This window comes from Cherax quadricarinatus, chromosome 28 (genome assembly GCF_038502225.1).
Source record: "Cherax quadricarinatus isolate ZL_2023a chromosome 28, ASM3850222v1, whole genome shotgun sequence".
In the NCBI taxonomy this organism is placed as follows: domain Eukaryota; kingdom Metazoa; phylum Arthropoda; class Malacostraca; order Decapoda; family Parastacidae; genus Cherax; species Cherax quadricarinatus.
The window spans coordinates 37,669,045-37,687,340 of NC_091319.1; the positions used below are offsets into that span (position 1 = coordinate 37,669,045).

The following is an 18,296-nucleotide window of genomic DNA, read 5'->3' on the forward strand; positions in this document are numbered from 1 at the left end:
TAGTAGTACCATCACTAGTAGTACCATGACAAGTAGTACCATTACTAGTAGAACCTTCACTAGTTGTACCATCACTAGTAGTACCATCACTAGTTGTACCATCACTAGTAGTACCATCACTAGTAGTACCATCACTAGTGCTACCATCACTAGTAGTACCATCACTAGTAGTACCATCACTAGTAGTACCATGACAAGTAGTACCATCACTAGTAGAACCTTCACTAGTTGTACCATCACTAGTAGCACCATCACTAGTTGTACCATCACTAGTAGTACCATCACTAGTAGTACCAACACTAGTGCTACCATCACTAGTAGTACCATCACTAGTAGTACCATCAATAGTAGTACCATCATTAGTAGTACCATCACTAGTAGTACCATCACTAGTAGTACCATCACTAGTAGTACCATCACTAGTAGTACCATCACTGGTAGTACCATCACTAGTAGTACCATCACTAGTAGTACCATCACTAGTAGTACCACCACTAGTAGTACCATCACTAGTAGTACCATCACTGGCAGTACCATCACTAGAAGTACCATCACTAGTAGTACCATCACTAGTAGTACCATCACTGGTAGTACCATCACTGGTAGTACCATCACTAGTAATACCATCACTAGTAGTACCATCACTAGTGGTACCATCACTAGTAATACCATCACTAGTAGTACCATCACTAGTAGTACCATCACTAGTAGTACCATCACTAGTAGTACCATCACTAGTAGTACCATCACTAGTAGTACCATCACTGTTAGTACCATCACTAGTAGTACCATCACTAGCAGTACCATCATTGGTAGTACCATCATTAGTAGTACCATCACTAGTAGTACCATCACTAGTAGTACCATCACTAGCAGTACCAACGCTAATAGTACCATCACTAGTAGTACCATCACTAGTAGTACCATCACTAGTAGTACCATCACTAGCAGTACCAACACTAGTAGTACCATCACTAGTAGTACCATCACTAGAAGTACCATCACTAGCAGTACCAACACTAGTAGTACCATCACTAGTAGTACCATCACTAATAGTACCATCACTAGTAGTACCATCACTAGTAGTACCATCACTAGTAGTACCATCACTAGTTGTACCAACACTAGTAGTAACATCACTAGTAGTACCATCACTAGTAGTACCATCACTAGTAGTACCATCACTAGTAGTACCATCACTAGTAGTGCCATCACTAGTAGTACCATCACTAGTAGTACCATCACTAGCAGTACCATCACTAGTAGTACCATCACTAATAGTACCATCACTAGTAGTACCATCACTAGTAGTACCATCACTGGTAGTACCATCACTAGTAGTATCATCACTAGTAGTACCATCACTAGTAGTGCCATCACTAGTAGAACCATCAATGGTAGTACCATCACTGGTAGTACCATCACTAGTAGTACTATCACTAGTAGTACCATCACTAGTAGTACCATCACTAGTAGTACCATCACTAGTAGTACCATCACTAGTAGTACCATCACTGGTAGTACCATCACTAGTAGTACTATCACTAGTAGTACCATCACTAGGAGTACCATCAATAGTAGTACCATCACTAGTAGTACCATCACTGGTAGTACCATCAGTAGTAGTACTATCACTAGTATTACCATCACTGGTAGTACCATCACTAGTACTACCATCACTAGTAGAACCATCACTAGTAGTACCATCACTAGTAGTACCATCACTGGTAGTACCATCAATAGTAGTACCATCACTAGTAGTACCATCACTAGTAGTACCATCACTAGTAGTACCATCACTAGTAGTACCATCACTAGTAATACCATCACTAGCAGTACCATCACTGGTAGTACCATCAATAGTAGTACCATCATCAGTAGTACCATCACTAGCAGTATCATCACTGGTAGTACCATCACTAGTAGTACCATCACTAGTAGTACCATCACTAGTAGTACCATCACTGGTAGTACCATTACTAGTAGTACCATCACTAGTAGTACCATCACTAGTAGTACCATCACTAGTAGTACCATCACTGGTAGTACCATCACTAGTAGTACCATCACTAGTAGTACCATCATTAGTAGTACCATCACTAGTGTACCATCAATAGTAGTATCGTCACTGGTAGTACCATCACTAGTAGTACCATCACTAGTAGAATCACCACTAGTAGTACCATAACTAGTAGTACCATCACTAGTAGTACCATCTCTGGTAGTACCATCACTAGTAGTACCATCACTAGTAGTACCATCACTAGTAGTACCATCACTGGTAGTACCATCACTAGTAGTACCATCACTAGTAGTACCACTACTAGTAGTACAATCACTGGTAGTACCATCACTAGTAGTGCCATCACTAGTAGTACCATACTAGTAGTACCATCACCGGTAGTGCCATCACTAGTAGTACCATCACTAGCAGTACCATCACTAGTAGTACCATCACTAGTAGTACCATCACTTGAAGTACCATCACTAGTAGTACCATCACTAGTAGTACCATCACTAGTAGTACCATCACAAGTAGTACCATCACTAGTAGTACAATCACTGGTAGTAACAGCACTAGTAGTACCATCACTAGTAGTACCATCACTAGTAGTACAATCACTGGTAGTACCATCACTAGTAGTACCATCACTAGTAGTACCATCATTAGTAGTACCATCACTAGTAGTACCATCACTAGTAGTACCATCACTGGTAGTACCATCATTAGTAGTACCATCACTTGTAGTACCATCACTGGTAGTACCATCACTAGTAGTACCATCACCAGTAGTACCATCACTTGCAGTACCATCACTAGTAGTACCATCACTAGTAGTACCATAAATAGTAGTACCATCACTAGTAGTACCATCACTAGCAGTACCAACACTAGTAGTACCATCACTAGTAGTACCATCACTCGTAGTACCATCACTAGCAGTACCAACACTAGTAGTACCATCACTAGTAGTACCATCACTAGTAGTACCATCACTAATAGTACCAACACTAGTAGTACCATCACTAGTAGTACCATCACAAGTAGTACCATCACTAGTAGTACCATCACTAGTAGTACCATCACCAGTAGTACCATCACTTGCAGTACCATCACTAGTAGTACCATCACTAGTAGTACCATCACTAGTAGTACCATTACTGGTAGTACCATCACTAGTAGTATCATCAATAGTAGTACCATCACTAGTAGTACCATCACTAGTAGAACCATCACTGGTAGTACCATCACTGGTAGTATCATCACTAGTAGTACTATCACTAGTAGTACCATCACTAGTAGTACTATCACAAGTAGTACCATCACTAGTAGTACCATCACTAGTAGTACCATCACTAATAGTACCAACACTAGTAGTACCATCACTAGTAGTACCATCACTAGTAGTACCATCACTAGTTGTACCAACACTATTAGTACCATCATTAGTAGTACCATCACTAATCACTAGTAGTACCATCACTGGTAGTACCATCACTAGTAGTACCATCACTAGTAGTACCATCACCAGTAGTACCATCACTAGTAGTACCATCGCTGGTAGTACCATCACTAGTAGTACCATCACTAGTAGTACCATCACTAGTAGTACCATCACTAGTAGTACCATCACTAGTAGTACCATCACTGGTAGTACCATCTTTAGTAGTACCATCACTAGTAGTACCATCACTAGTAATACCATCACTAGCAGTACCATCACTGGTAGTACCATCACTAGTAGCACCATCATCAGCAGTACCCTCACTAGTAGTACCATCACTAGTAGTACCATCACTAGTAGTACCATCACTAGTAGTACCATCACTAGTAGTACCATCAATGGTAGTACCATCACTAGTAATACCATCACTAGTAGTACCATCACTAGTAGTACCATCACTAATAGTACCATCATTAGTAGTACCATCACTAGTAGTACCATCACTAATAGTACCATCATTAGTAGTACCATCACTAGTAGTACCATCAATAGTAGTATCATCACTGGTAGTACCATCACTAGTAGTACCATCACTAGTAGAATCATCACTAGTAGTACCATAACTAGTAGTACCATCACTAGTAGTACCATCACTGGCAGTACCACGACTAGTAGTACCATCACTAGTAGTACCATCACTAGTAGTACCATCACTGGTAGTACCATCACTAGTAGTACCATCACTAGTAATACCATCACTAGTAGTACAATCACTGGTAGTACCATCACTAGTAGTGCCATCACTAGTAGTATCATCACTAGTAGTACCATCACTAGTAGTGCCATCACTAGTAGTACCATCACTAGCAGTACCATCACTAGTAGTACCATCACTAGTAGTACCATCACTGGAAGTACCATCACTAGTAGTACCTTCACTAGTAGTACCATCACTAGTAGTACAATCACTGGTAGTACCATTACAAGTAGTACCATCACTAGTAGTACCATCACTAGTAGTACCATCACTAGTAATACCATCACTGGTAGTACCATCACTAGTAGTACCATCACTAGTAGTACTATCACTAGTAGTACAATCACTGGTAGTACCAGCACTAGTAGTACCATTACTAGTAGTACCATCACTAGTAGTACCATCACTGGTAGTACCATCACTAGTAGTACCATCACTAGTAGTACCATCATTAGTAGTACCATCACTAGTAGTACCATCACTAGTAGTACCATCACTAGTAGTACCATCACTAGTAGTACCATCACTGGTAGTACCATCACTAGTAGAACCATCACCAGTAGTACCATCACTAGCAGTACCATCACTAGTAGTACCATCACTAGTAGTACCATCACTAGTAGTACTATCACTGGTAGTACCATCACTAGTAGTACCATCACTAGTAGTACTATCACTAGTAGTACAATCACTAGTAGTACCATCACTAGTAGTACCATCACTAGTAGTACCTTCACTGGTAGTACCATCACTAGTAGTACCTTCACTGGTAGTACCATCACTAGTAGTGCCATCACTAGTAGTACCATCACTAGTAGTACCATCACTAGTAGTACCATCACTAGTAGAACCATCACTAGTAGTACAATCACTGGTAGTACCAGCACTAGTAGTACCATCAGTAGCCGTACTATCACTAGTAGTACAATCACTAGTAGTACCATCACTAGTAGTACCATCACTAGTAGTTCCATCACTAGTAGTACCATCAATAGTAGTACCATCACTAGTAGTACCATCACTAGTATTACCTTCACTGGTAGTACCATCACTAGTAGTACCATCACTATTAGTACCATCACTAGTAGTGCCATCACTAGTAGTACAATCACTAGTAGTACCATCACTAGTAGTACCTTCACTGGTAGTACCATCACTAGTAGTACCTTCACTTGTAGTACCATCACTAGTAATGCCATCACTAGTAGTACCATCACTAGTAGTACCATCACTAGTAGTACCATCACTAGTAGAACCATCACTAGTAGTACCATCACTATTAGTACCATAACTGGTCGTACCATCACTAGTAGCACCATCACTGGTAGTAAAATCACTGGTAGTACTATCACGAGTAGTACCATCACTAGTAGCACCATCAGTGGTAGTAAAATCACTGGTAGTACCATCACGAGTAGTACCATCACTAGTAGCACCATCACTGGTAGTAAAATCACTGGTAGTACCATCTCGAGCAGTACCATCACTAGTAGCACAATCACTGGTAGTACCATCACTGGTACTACCATCACTGGTAGTACCATCACTAGTAGTACAACAACTAGTAGTACCATCACTAGTAGTACCATATTAGTACCAACACAAGTAGTACTATGACCAGTAGTACCATCACTGGGAGTACCATCACCAGTAGTACCATAACTAGTAGTACCATCATTAGTAGTACCATCACTAGTAGTCCCATAATTGGTCGTACCATCACTAGTAGTACCATCACTGGTAATACCATCACTGGCAGTACCATCACTAGTAGTACCATCAATAGTAGCACTATCGCCAGTAGTACCATCACTGGTAGTACCATCACTGGTAGTAACATCACTAGTAGTACAATCACTAGTAGTACCAGCAATAGTATTACCACCACTATTAGTACCATCACAAGTAGTAGCACCACTAGTAGCACCATAACTAGTAATACCATCATCGGAAGCACCATCACTGGTAGTACCATCACTAGTAGTACCATCACTGGTAGCACCATCAACAGTAGTGCCATCACTCGTAGTACCATCACTGATATGACCATCACTGCTAGTACCATCACTAGTAGTACCATCACTGGTAGCACCATCACTGGTAGTACCATCACTAATAGTACCATCACTAGTAGTACCATAAATGGTAGTACCATCACTGGTAGTACCATCACTTGCAGTACCATCACTAATAGTACCATCACCAGTAGTACCATCACCGGTAGTACCATTAATAGTTTTACCATCACTAGTAGTACCATCAGTGGGAGTACCATTACTGGTAGTACCATCACTAGTAGTACCATCACTGGTAATACCATCACCAGTAGTACCATCACTGGTAGTACCATCACCAGTAGTACCATCACCAGTAGTACAGACTCTCATAGTATCATCACTAGTACTACCATCAAAAGCAGTACCATCACTGGTAGTACCATCACCAGTAGTACCATCACTGGTAGTACCATCACCAGTAGTACCATCACCAGTAGTACAGACACTGATAGTATCATCACTAGTACTACCATCAAAAGCAGTACCATCACCAGTAGTACCATCACCAGTAGTACAGACACTGATAGTATCATCACTAGTACTACCATCAAAAGCAGTACCATCACTGGTAGTACCGTCACTGGTTGCACCATCACTAGTAGTAAGATAACTGGTAGTTCCATCACTAGAGATAAAATCGATGGTGGTGAGATCACTATAAGTACCATTTCTTGTTTTACCATCACTGGTGGTACCATCACTGATAGTACCATCACTGGTGTAATATCACGGGCAGTACCATCACTTGTAGGACCATCAGTGGTTGTACCAATATCGGTGGCAATATAGCTGGTGGTACCATAACTAGTAGTACCATCACTGGTAGTACAATCACTGGTGGTACCACCACTGCTGGTACCATCACTGGTGGTACCATCGCTAGTAGTACCATCACTGGTGATACAATCATTGGATGTACCATGGTACCATAACTAGTAGTACCATCACTGTACCATCACTGGTGGTACCGTCACTAGCAGCACAATAACTTGTTATACCATCACTGTAGTACAATCACTGTGCTGCTGGTACCATCACTGGTGGTACCATCGCTAGTAGTACCACTACTGGTAGTACCATCAATGGTGGTACCATCACTGGTAATACCATCAATGGTAGTACCGTCAGTGGTGGTACCATTATTAGTAGTACCATCACTGATAGTGCCATCGCTGGTGGTACCAACACTAGCAGTACCATGACTGGTGGTACCATTACTGGTAGTACCCTTATTGTTGGTACCATCGCTGGTTGTAACATCAGTAGTAGTACCATCACTGGTAGTACCATCACTGGTAGTACCCTTACTGGTGGTCCCATCGCTGGTAGTACCACCACTGGTGGTACCATCATTGGTAGTACCATCACTATAGTACCATAACTAGTAGTACTGTCACTGGTGGTATCAAAACTGGTAGTACCATTACTGGTGGTACCATTACTGGTGTTACCACCACTGGTGGCAGCATCACAGGTGGCACCATCACTAGTAGTACCTTCGCTGGTTGTATCATCACTGGTAGTACCATCACTGGTGGTACCCTCAATGGTTGTACCATCACTGGTAGTACCTTCACTGGTAGTTTAATCACTAGTGCTACCATCACTGGTGGTACCATCACTGGTGACACCGTCACTGGCAGTACCATCACTTGTAGTACTATCACTTTTAGTACCATCACTGTTAGTAACATCACTGGAGGTACCATCATTGGTGCTACCATCACTGTTGGTACCGTCGCATGTAGAACCATGACTGATAGTATCATCACTAGTAGTACCATCACTGTTGATACCATCACTGGTGGTACCATCACTGGTGGTGCCATCACTGGTAGTGCAATCACTTGTAGCACCAACACTGGTAGTACCATCACTGGTGGTACCATCTTTCGTGGTACTATCACTGGTAGTACCATCACTGGTGATACAATCATTGGATGTACCATCACTGGTGGTACCTTCACGGTGGTACCATCGCTGGTAGTATTATCGCTGTTAGTACCATCACTGGTAGTATACCACTAGCGGTACCATCACTGGAAGTACCATCACTCGTAGTACCGTCGCTGGTGGTAGCATCACTGGCAGTACCATCACTGGTGGTGCCATCATTGGTGGTACCATCACTGGTAGTACCATCGCTGGTGGTACAATTACTGGTAGCACAATCACTGATAATACCATCACTAGTAGTACCAACACTGGCAGTTCCATCACTGGTATTGCCATCACTCGTAGTACCATCACTGGCAGTATCATCACTGCTAGCACCATGACTGGTGGTACCATCACGGGTGGTACCGTCACTAGCAGCACAATAACTTGTTATACCATCACTGTTAGTACCATCACTGTTAGTACCATCACTACTTGTACATTCACTGGCAATACCATTACTGGAAGCACCATCACTGGTAGTAACATCACTGGTAAAACCATCACTGGTTTTACTATCACTGTTAGTACCATCACTGGTGGTACCATCACTAGCATTACCATAGCTGGTAGTTCCATCACTGGTGGTACCATCACTTGTGGTAGCATCACTTGTGGTACTATCACTTGTGGTACCATCACTAGTAGTGCATCACTGGTTGTACCATCAATGGTAGTACCATTGATGGTACATCAGTATCATCACCACTGGTATATTACTGGTGGTACAATCACTAATAGTACCATTACTGGTCGTACCTTCACTGGTAATACCATCACTGGTGGTACGATCATTAGGAGTTCCATCCCTGGTGGTACCATCACTGGTAGTACCATAGCTGGTAATTCCTTCGCTGGTGGTACCATCAGTTGTAGTACCATCACTGATAGTACCATCATTAGTAGTAATTTCATTGGCAGTACCATCACTCGTAGTACCTTCACTGGTAGTGCCATCACTGGTAGTACCATCACTCGTAATACCATCACTGGTGGAATGTCACTGGTGGTACCATAAATGGTAGTACCATAAATGGTAGCACCATAAATGGTAGTACCATCTTTAATAGTACCATCACTGGCAGTACCATCAATAATAGTATGTCACTGGTGGTACCATCAGTTGTGGTACCATCACTGGTAGTACCATCACTGGTAATACCTTCACTGGTGGTACCATAAGTGGTGGTACCATCACTGGTAGTACCATCACTTGTGGTACCATCACTGTTAGTACCATCATTGATAGTACCATAACTAGTAGTACGATCACTGGTAGTACCATCCCTGGTAGTACCATGACTGGTAGTACCATCAGTCGTGGTACGATCACTGCTAGTACCATCACTGGTGGTACCATCACTGCTAGAACCATCACTGGTGGTAGCATCACTGGTAGTACCGTCACTGGTAGAATCATCACTAGTGGTAGCATCACTGGTTGTACCATCACTTGTAGTGACTGGTAGTGTAGTAGTACCATGTATGGCAGTGTAGTAGTACCATCTTTTAAAAACTTACTATTATCAGACATACAGGTAGGGACAAGGATGAAGCTGGAGCTATATGTTGGCCAAGAATTTCGTTTAACTGACTATTTCGTTGATATTATGTTGTACGAAAATGTTCCAGGCTCGAGCCATCGTCGGAATAAATGATATCAGATGTAGCGATGCTCTGGAGAAGGGTAGAGTGATGTTGCTGCCTGTTGCCCGTCTTGTGGTGTAGAAGCTTGCTTCTCGCTGTCCTCGGAGTGGAGCCAAGTGTGGTACTTTGCCAATTTTTGCCTTGTACATAATAGTAAGGTCGCCCACATCCGTCCGGTGTTGAAGGTTCTGCTGAAATGGCAGAACTATCCAGGCTGGATGAAGGGGAAAGATGAGGCATCTTGCTTAGTTCTCTACTCTGTCAAGAAGTTGCAGATAAGATAGGGGCAGGCAGTACAAGAAAGTGGAGCATACTCAAGGTGTGAGCGTACTTTTGCCATGTACAACCTCATACTACATCCTGCAACCTCTATTGTCGACTCTACGAAAGATACGTAGAAGTGCTGTAAGCTTCCTGGCCACCTTGCTTGCAAGGTTTACAACTTGGTTCTTCATGGTCAGTTTGGAGTATAATTTCACCCCAAGAATATCAACTTCCTCCACAGGTACCAGCACTCTTCCATGCATACTTACCAGTGCTCCAGCATTACCGTCATGGTACCTACCTAGAGAAAATATCATTTGCTTTTTCTCAGAGGCAAATGTTACCTGCCGTCATTTACCCCAGACTGATATAGCTCTTAGCTGGTGATTGATGTAGCGGATAAGTAAATGTCAGTTTGCAGTCATCTGCATATGCATGGGAGTCTGGGATGAGATGGAGGAGGACGTTGAAGTAGACATTTCATAACAATGGCCCAAGCACACTTCCCTGTGGAACACTTGCCCCAGTAGGATGTCTTGCTGACTCTGTAGATGTACCTTGACGGTAATCACTGAGGAGACATAGTGTAGAGACTGCAGTTCCCAGTGCTTGAAGTTTTGCCAAGAGTCACTTGAGTCATACTCGGTTGAAAGTACTACCAGCAATGTCTAGTGCTACCACACAGCTGACTTTGGATTCATCCAGTGACTGGTGCCACTTAGTGGAGAGGTTTAACAACAGAACAACAGCAGAGTAACCTTTTCTGAAGCCATATTGACGGTCACAAAGAAGTGAATGGTAGTCGAGAAACTTTGTCATTTGCCGTGAGATTATTGTCTCAAGGATCTTGCCAGTGATTGATAAGAATGACACTGGTCAGTAGTTAATGATTTCCGATCTGCTCTTCTTTCTGTGAACAGATATTACATTTGCCTCTTTCCACAAAGAGGACCATTTACACTCTGCTAGGCAACGCTGATAGATGCGAGTTAGAGGTTCTGCTAGCTGGTCTGCACATCTACTCAGCAAACTTGGGACCAGAGCTTTTTCTTGGTCCAGCGATTTATGGAGAAGATTCACCTCCTCCTTTATTGACATCACTGACAGCTTTGACACAGTTCTTGCAGCTAGCCAAGGAGGGTCCCTTGCTGGATCATTAACTTGCATCTTGGCAGCAAAGTGTTCGGCAAATAGATCGGCTTTTTCCTGACTTCTAGTAGAGGTGATCCCATCCTGTCCATTTAGAGGCAAAATAAGTTCACCAGGCTAATAACCTTTTCCGTCCTTGACCAGGAACCACCAGGTTTTGGAGCCTACTCTTCCTGATGCCAGCTCTAATTTTGTGTCAGCCTTCCATTTAGAGATGGCCCACTTTTGAACTTCACCCTTATGCCTACAGGCTTTCCTATGCAGGTTCCTGTTATAGGTAGTGGGATGTCTCCCATATCTTCTCCAAGCCTTGTACTTAGCAGTAGCAGCCTCTCTACAACGAAAGCCGAACCAAGGCTGATTTGTAGGCTTCGTTATATATTGCCGGTGAGGGATGTGTTCTTGTTGTAGATTACGGAAATGTGAAGGCAATCATTTGGTTGCCTACATCATCTTGGAGAAGAACATTCCAATCGGAGGTGGTGAGCTCAGAGCAAAGGGCTGGCCAGTTTCCTCTTTCCCACAGCCTGGTTGTAGGTGAAGATTTCTCACCTCGTTCTGTTGGATCTTTAGTGTTGTAAAAACAGCCTTGTGATCAGACAACCTAACATAGCAGAGAGATAGGCATGTAACTGTGCCTTCTCATGTCAAACACTGCCGGAACGTCTTCAAAATCCCTCCTCTGTATAAGATGTTGGTCGAGGACACTAACAATTATAATATGTTGACATCTGTGATGAAGCAGTAGTCCATATTTTCCATTAGGAAGTTGATGGGGTCTGAATGTTGCCACTGAGGTCTGTGCATCGCACATGTTAGTACAGAGGTACTAGCGTTAATGTATAGCCTAAAGAACAACATTTCTAGGTGAGTAGGGATGGCAACATCAATGGGATGGGCATATACACCTTTAGAGAAGCACACAGCAACACCTCCTTGCTCTTGCCTGTCTCTCCTCACCCAACAATGTTTCAAGTACAGCAATCATGACGAGACGTCTATGCTTTCCAACACTGGTAATGAATCCTCTATTGTTGGTTGACAGGATACTGATAGACGGGGTAGCCACTGGGATGTAGGTCTGTGGTCTTGTATAAAGCACAAAACCACCTGCTGGACAGTCATTTGTATTCTTATTCTCCGACGATATTAAATAATGAAAAGAAAAATCGATAACGTTACTGATGGGTCCCGGATAAACTGCAGGAATCGTCAGATACGGGCCTACTGGAAATAAATCTCGACAACAGATAGGCTATGAAAATTGGAAATGTGGAAACAAGACCTAAAACTCAGTCAAGTGTGAAAGATCAAGAGTGATCATGGTACCTGGCACAGTGCCAGAGGCACAGTGCCAGAGGCAGTCACCTGCACAGTCACTCGCAGTGAATATTAGTTCGGGTAATCAAAGATTAGTTCTCACAAGTCAGTCTCGACGGAGAGTCACTAAACACCCTGTGTAACATATATATACGAGTGGTATTTAATCAATAACAACACTGCGATTAGCTAAGGACTCGAACCCATTTCGTTTTGGGCCGCCTCATGGTGAGCGAAAATCACTGACGCTCTAACCCGCAGGACCACCAAATCCTACAAGAATCAAGCACCCAGCAGAGCTAGGTGTTTTACCTTGATCTGAGGATATACGACTTGATCCGAGGACATATGGCTAGTCCCAGTGTAGTTATTGATTAAATATCACTGATGTATGACACGAGACCATGAAGTCCGAATTGATCAGCCGTCGCCCTGCCACAAATACACCTATGTCCGGTAAGTACTGGGGCGTCTAGGCGAAGAGCAATACCTATCCGAATGGCCAGTGGGTCGAGTCGGGTGCCTAGAGTAGAGTTGGGAACAGCTAAAAGGAAATCTCCTGTACGATGTGCCTTCACCGCTGGGACACGATCTTCGTATTTTCCTGAAGTGTTGGTGAGCATTGTGTTGGATTTTTTCCATGATCGGTTTGTCCCAGTGAGACTGTGCTCTTTGGGAGGAGCTGGTCTGCTTGAGGGGTTTATAAGGGTGTCCAACCGCGTGACTGTTTCAGTGAACCTGGGGTCTTGAACTCCTACCGCACCTCTCAAACGCTCGGGGGCAATCCTCCCGGATTAGTCCATTGGAAGCCATACACGAGGAGAGAAATGCAGGCAAAGCTACCTGTGTTGCCTTGCGCACCCTTATACCTCCCAGTCGCACTGGGAGAGTTGCCTGATCCCGGTGCTGATCTTCCAGTGATAGAGTCAGTGACTGTTTACAGAAGTGAGTCGTATTCGATAAGTGTTGGGTTGTCGAAAGTGGTTGCACACCTCAAGCAGTGAGTCTTGGCAAGGTAAGACACCTTGTGAAGAGATACTGGGCATCATGGGCATCAAGATCACTTATTCTCTCCTCCATACTCTTTAGGTCATTCATTTTGTCCTTGAGGACTGTGTGAATGGCCTGATGACCCAGTGGTGCTCCGATGAGGATGCTCTTGGATGGGGTGGTAGTAGAGGCTTCAGGAAGGATTGTTCACAAACCAGCCGTTACCCACCGAGGTAGGATGACCCGAAATCAACAGAAACACTTTCACCATCATTCACGCCATCACTGTCTTGCCTGAGGCGCGCCGACATTACAGCTCAGATGAGCCTCCAAAATAAGCTCAGATGCACCTCCAAAATAAGCTCAGATGCACCTTCAAAATAAGCTCAAATGCACCTGCTTCTTATCTCCAGACTCAGACACATCTCCACTGCCTCCAGCCTCCTTCTCGCTGCAATGTTTAATAACAAATGTTTTGTTCCTATATAAAAGTGTTAGTATCTCTTTTCTCTGATACATTTCCTTTTTTTTGCCTCCATGGATAATGTTCTTTATTTCCACAAACGCCCCAGTGCACTACTCACCTTCTCCCTCTCATCAATTGAATGGTTCAGTTCGTCTTTCACAGATTCATCTGTCAACAAACTCAAACCCATGTATATAAACACATTAACTTCCTCTGTTCTCTCTCCTCCAGTTAATATTAAATCTTTCAATACTTAAGTTTTTCGTTATCCTTGCACCTTCCTATGTTCACTCTTAATTCCTTCTTTCATACATACTCTCCAAATTCGTCCACCAACCTTCTCAACTTACATTCAGAATCTCTTTAAAGTGCAGTATATCCAGTAGAAAGCAATTGCAAGAAAACTTGCGTTATATTAGATTCATTATATTTTAATCACACACTTCTCCCCAACAGCAACTCATACACTTCTCTTACAATCCCATATGAAAATGTTAAACAACCAATGTGTTATTACACTTCCTTCTGTAAGCACTACTTTCAATGGAAAATAATCACCCTCTCTCCTTAAACCCCAACCTTAGCTTCATTATCCCCATGAAAACTTTCAACTATTCCATACACTTGCAACATCTGCCAAATTGCCTTCGGTCCCAATATCCACCTTTCCCTAAATTCATAAAGTAACGATAACTTTCATCTTTGCCTTTATACACAGGAACTACGCATGCCTTCTGCCAGTCCCTAGGTACCTTCCCTTCTTTCATACACTCAATGAACAAAAGCACCAACCACTCCATAACTATATCATCTCTTGAGCATGCAGCACTAGAGTATTATAGGAATCAGTAAACTACAACAGTGCTTCGCTAAATTATTATTTGGTGGGACTGAAGGAACTAAACTTCGTGTTTAAGGATAAAATAACCAAGTGATACTTGAAAAAAAAATATTGAAAATTACAAATCGCACGTATCAAAATGAGTTAGAAGTATATATATATATATATATATATATATATATATATATATATATATATATATATATATATATATATATATATATATATATATATATATATATATATATCTTTTCTTCTTTCAACGTACCAGCCGTATCCCACTGAGGTGGGGTGGCCCAAAAGAAAAAACTGAAGTTTCTCCTTTTAAATTTAGTAATATATACAGGAGAAGGGGTTACTAGCACCTTGCTCCCGGCATTTTAGTCGCCTCTTACAACACGCATGGCTTACAGAGGAAGAATTCTGTTCCACTTCCCCATGGAGATAAGAGGAAATAAACAAGAACAAGAATTAGAAAGAAAATAGAAGAAAACCCAGAGGGGTGTGTATATATATGCTTGTACATGTATGTTTAGTGTGACCTAAGTGTAAGTAGAAGTAGCAAGACTTACCTGTAATCTTGCATATTTATGAGACAGACAAAAGACACCAGCAATCCTACCATCATGTAAAACAATTACAGGCTTTCGTTTTACACTCACTTGGCAGGACGGTAGTACCTCCCTGGGCGGTTGCTGTCTACCAACCTACTACCTAGGATATATATATATATATATATATATATATATATATATATATATATATATATATATATATATATATATATATATATATATATATATATATATATATGCAATAAGATCACAGTAAACAAGCAATATCACAATATGCAAAAAAAAAAGAAAACGCTGTGAAGGGATAGTGAAATTCCAAGCGCTTTCGTGACTTCTCACATTATCAAGGAACTATATAGTTCCTTGATAATGTGAGAAGTCACGAAAGCGCTTGGAATTTCACTATCCTTTCACAGTGATTGTTTTGCATACATATATTAATATCTTCTTCATCAAGGTAAACAGTAAACAGATATCTTGAGTTACAGAAGTCGTGTGGATGCAGATTTCATACATTAAAAATACTTATCCGGCCTACGATGATAGGGATGATTAAATCAAGCAATAGTCAGGTAAAAATCACATAAACAAGCACCATTAACAACCACAAGGAAGACATCTTCACTATTATCCCTCCCACCTGGAGGTGTAAAGTCACCTTTATATCATAAGAGTGATGTGTCTGACCTTGCTAGCACGAAGAGAAGCAAGGAGATACCAAGGTACGCTGTGGCCATGTATAGCCACACGTCCAACGAAAGCGGTGACAGGAAGCTGAATAGATTGGGCGGTTTTTTAGTGGGTTTCCTGTACAGAATCGTGATGCCTGTGGAGGAGGAAAGTATTGGTTTAGTTTTATGAGTGACACGTGAGAGCTGCACACAAAGTTGATGAATCTGAGGCTTTAAATGTTCTCTCTGACAAAAAAATGTCAACTGGTTACAATATATATATATATATATATATATATATATATATATATATATATATATATATATATATATATATATATATATATATATATATATATATGTATGTATATATACAGATAGATAAATCGTGTGTGTGTGTGTGTACTCACCTATTTGTACTCATCTCTAAATCCCTCTGTTGGTCCGGTAGAATTTGCTTACAAATTCATTTGATACTGGGGCGAAGACTAAGGCTTGCAAGGTAATTTGCAAGGCTTTAAGTATTATCAGTCCACTAAATCTTACTGGAAATTAACATTGAATCAACTGCTTATCGTGAAGGGAAAGATTATGAACAATTTCTATGTTGGATTTTAGAATGATGTCAGATTCTTTAAGATTGGGATCTATGATGGCTGGTAGGTATAGGAAAGCTTAGGGAACCATACCCCCGGCCGGGATTGAACCCGCGGTCATAGAGTCTCAAAACTCCAGCCCGTCGCGTTAGCCACTAGACCAGCTAGCCACAATAAGATTCATCCAACTAGGTATATTTCTACACCATAGGAAAGTTAGCACAGGCACCTCTGTGACCACAAATGCAAGTTTTTACAGACGAATCTCCAGCTAGCGTGGCCGTGACGAACTCTAGCTCAAGTCCCTTCACTGCCGTGACGGCAGTGAAGGGTATGGGTTTATTTGCAATCGTGTCATTACGATTTCTTAAGTCAAAGCTTAGGGAGGTACAGTCATCAGATAGGCAGGTAGAGGCATGAATGTTTTCTCTCCATCCTTCCATCCTCCTGTCAAGTTGAAGCTCCATTCAACTGATAAGGAACCGCAGGTTTTTCCTCCTATAAATCCTCTGTCTCTCCTTCTTGCTAGGTAAGGTCAAATTGGTCAGGAAGCAGGTCATGTGTTTCCAGACGCGGGTCTCAGTTATGTGATGATCAGCTGTTGGAGCTTTTGGTCATCTGACCGAGGCCTTTCACTGGCTTACCCATCCAACCATTTTTCATCGCTTTTCGTTCATCTCCAATATAAATGAACAGGATCTGTTTGGCTTTCTAAGAGCCCATTTCCTTTACCATGAAAATTTTGAGTAAAGCGAGTAACACGATAAAAAAATTTCATTGCAAGACATCAGTTTTCTCTATTTTTCATCACAGGATCCTCGTCCATATTGGATAAATACTTCTACTTTTAATCGCCTTTGTTTAGTAATGTTATGAGAATGAGACTTCATTAGTTCTGGTGAATGCCCTAACGACACTCAATATACTAGTTGCTTTTAAGAATTCACGGACTGTTAAGAGTATGTTTGCCCGTCGGCCAGACGGGAAAACCTTTAAATATTTGAATTACTCAACACTAGTATTCAGTAAGGATAGCTTAAGAATCTACTGCGATATTCAACCACTCACGAGTCTGTAATTGGTTGAGGCCAAGGTCACTGTCCTGTGTACTACATACCTGGAGTATACCTGGAGATTGTTCCGGGGATCAACGCCCAGGCTTCGTGGTGGATCAGGATCTGATCAACTAGCAAATCTCAAGTGCCACAGAGTTAATTTTTTTAAGCAAAGGTTCGGATCCGTGTTGTTTAGGATATCTTCCCAGCTTGTTTCATTTAGGACATGGTTGACTTGTTCCCATTATATATTTTTGTTATTGAAGTTTAATTGGGTGAAGACACCCTCATGACTGATCATATTTTGCTGGTCAGGAGTCCTGTGCATACATGTCTGCATCTCTATTATGTTGTGATCTGAGTGAATTATCTTTGACAAGGTTATATCATGTATCACATCCTCGTTGTTAGCGAAGATGAGGCCTACCATATTTTCTAGTCTTGTAGGCTTCACTATTTGTTGACTTTAAGTGTATTTGGTGCAGAAATTTAATAGCTGCTGTGTGTGTGAATTTTCATTTGGG

General features: G+C 41.8%; 1 protein-coding gene across 1 annotated transcript in view; it reads right to left on the reverse strand.

Annotated features, from left to right (window-relative positions):
- LOC128693114 (glutamate receptor ionotropic, kainate 2-like) overlaps positions 1 to 18,296 on the reverse strand; it is a 769,231-nt gene that overhangs the window by 111,572 nt on the left and 639,363 nt on the right. Inside the window, exon 13 of the mRNA XM_070089531.1 lies at positions 16,138 to 16,276. Within this exon, the coding sequence (XP_069945632.1) occupies positions 16,138 to 16,276 (139 nt within the window). The remainder of the gene's footprint in view (positions 1 to 16,137; positions 16,277 to 18,296) is intronic.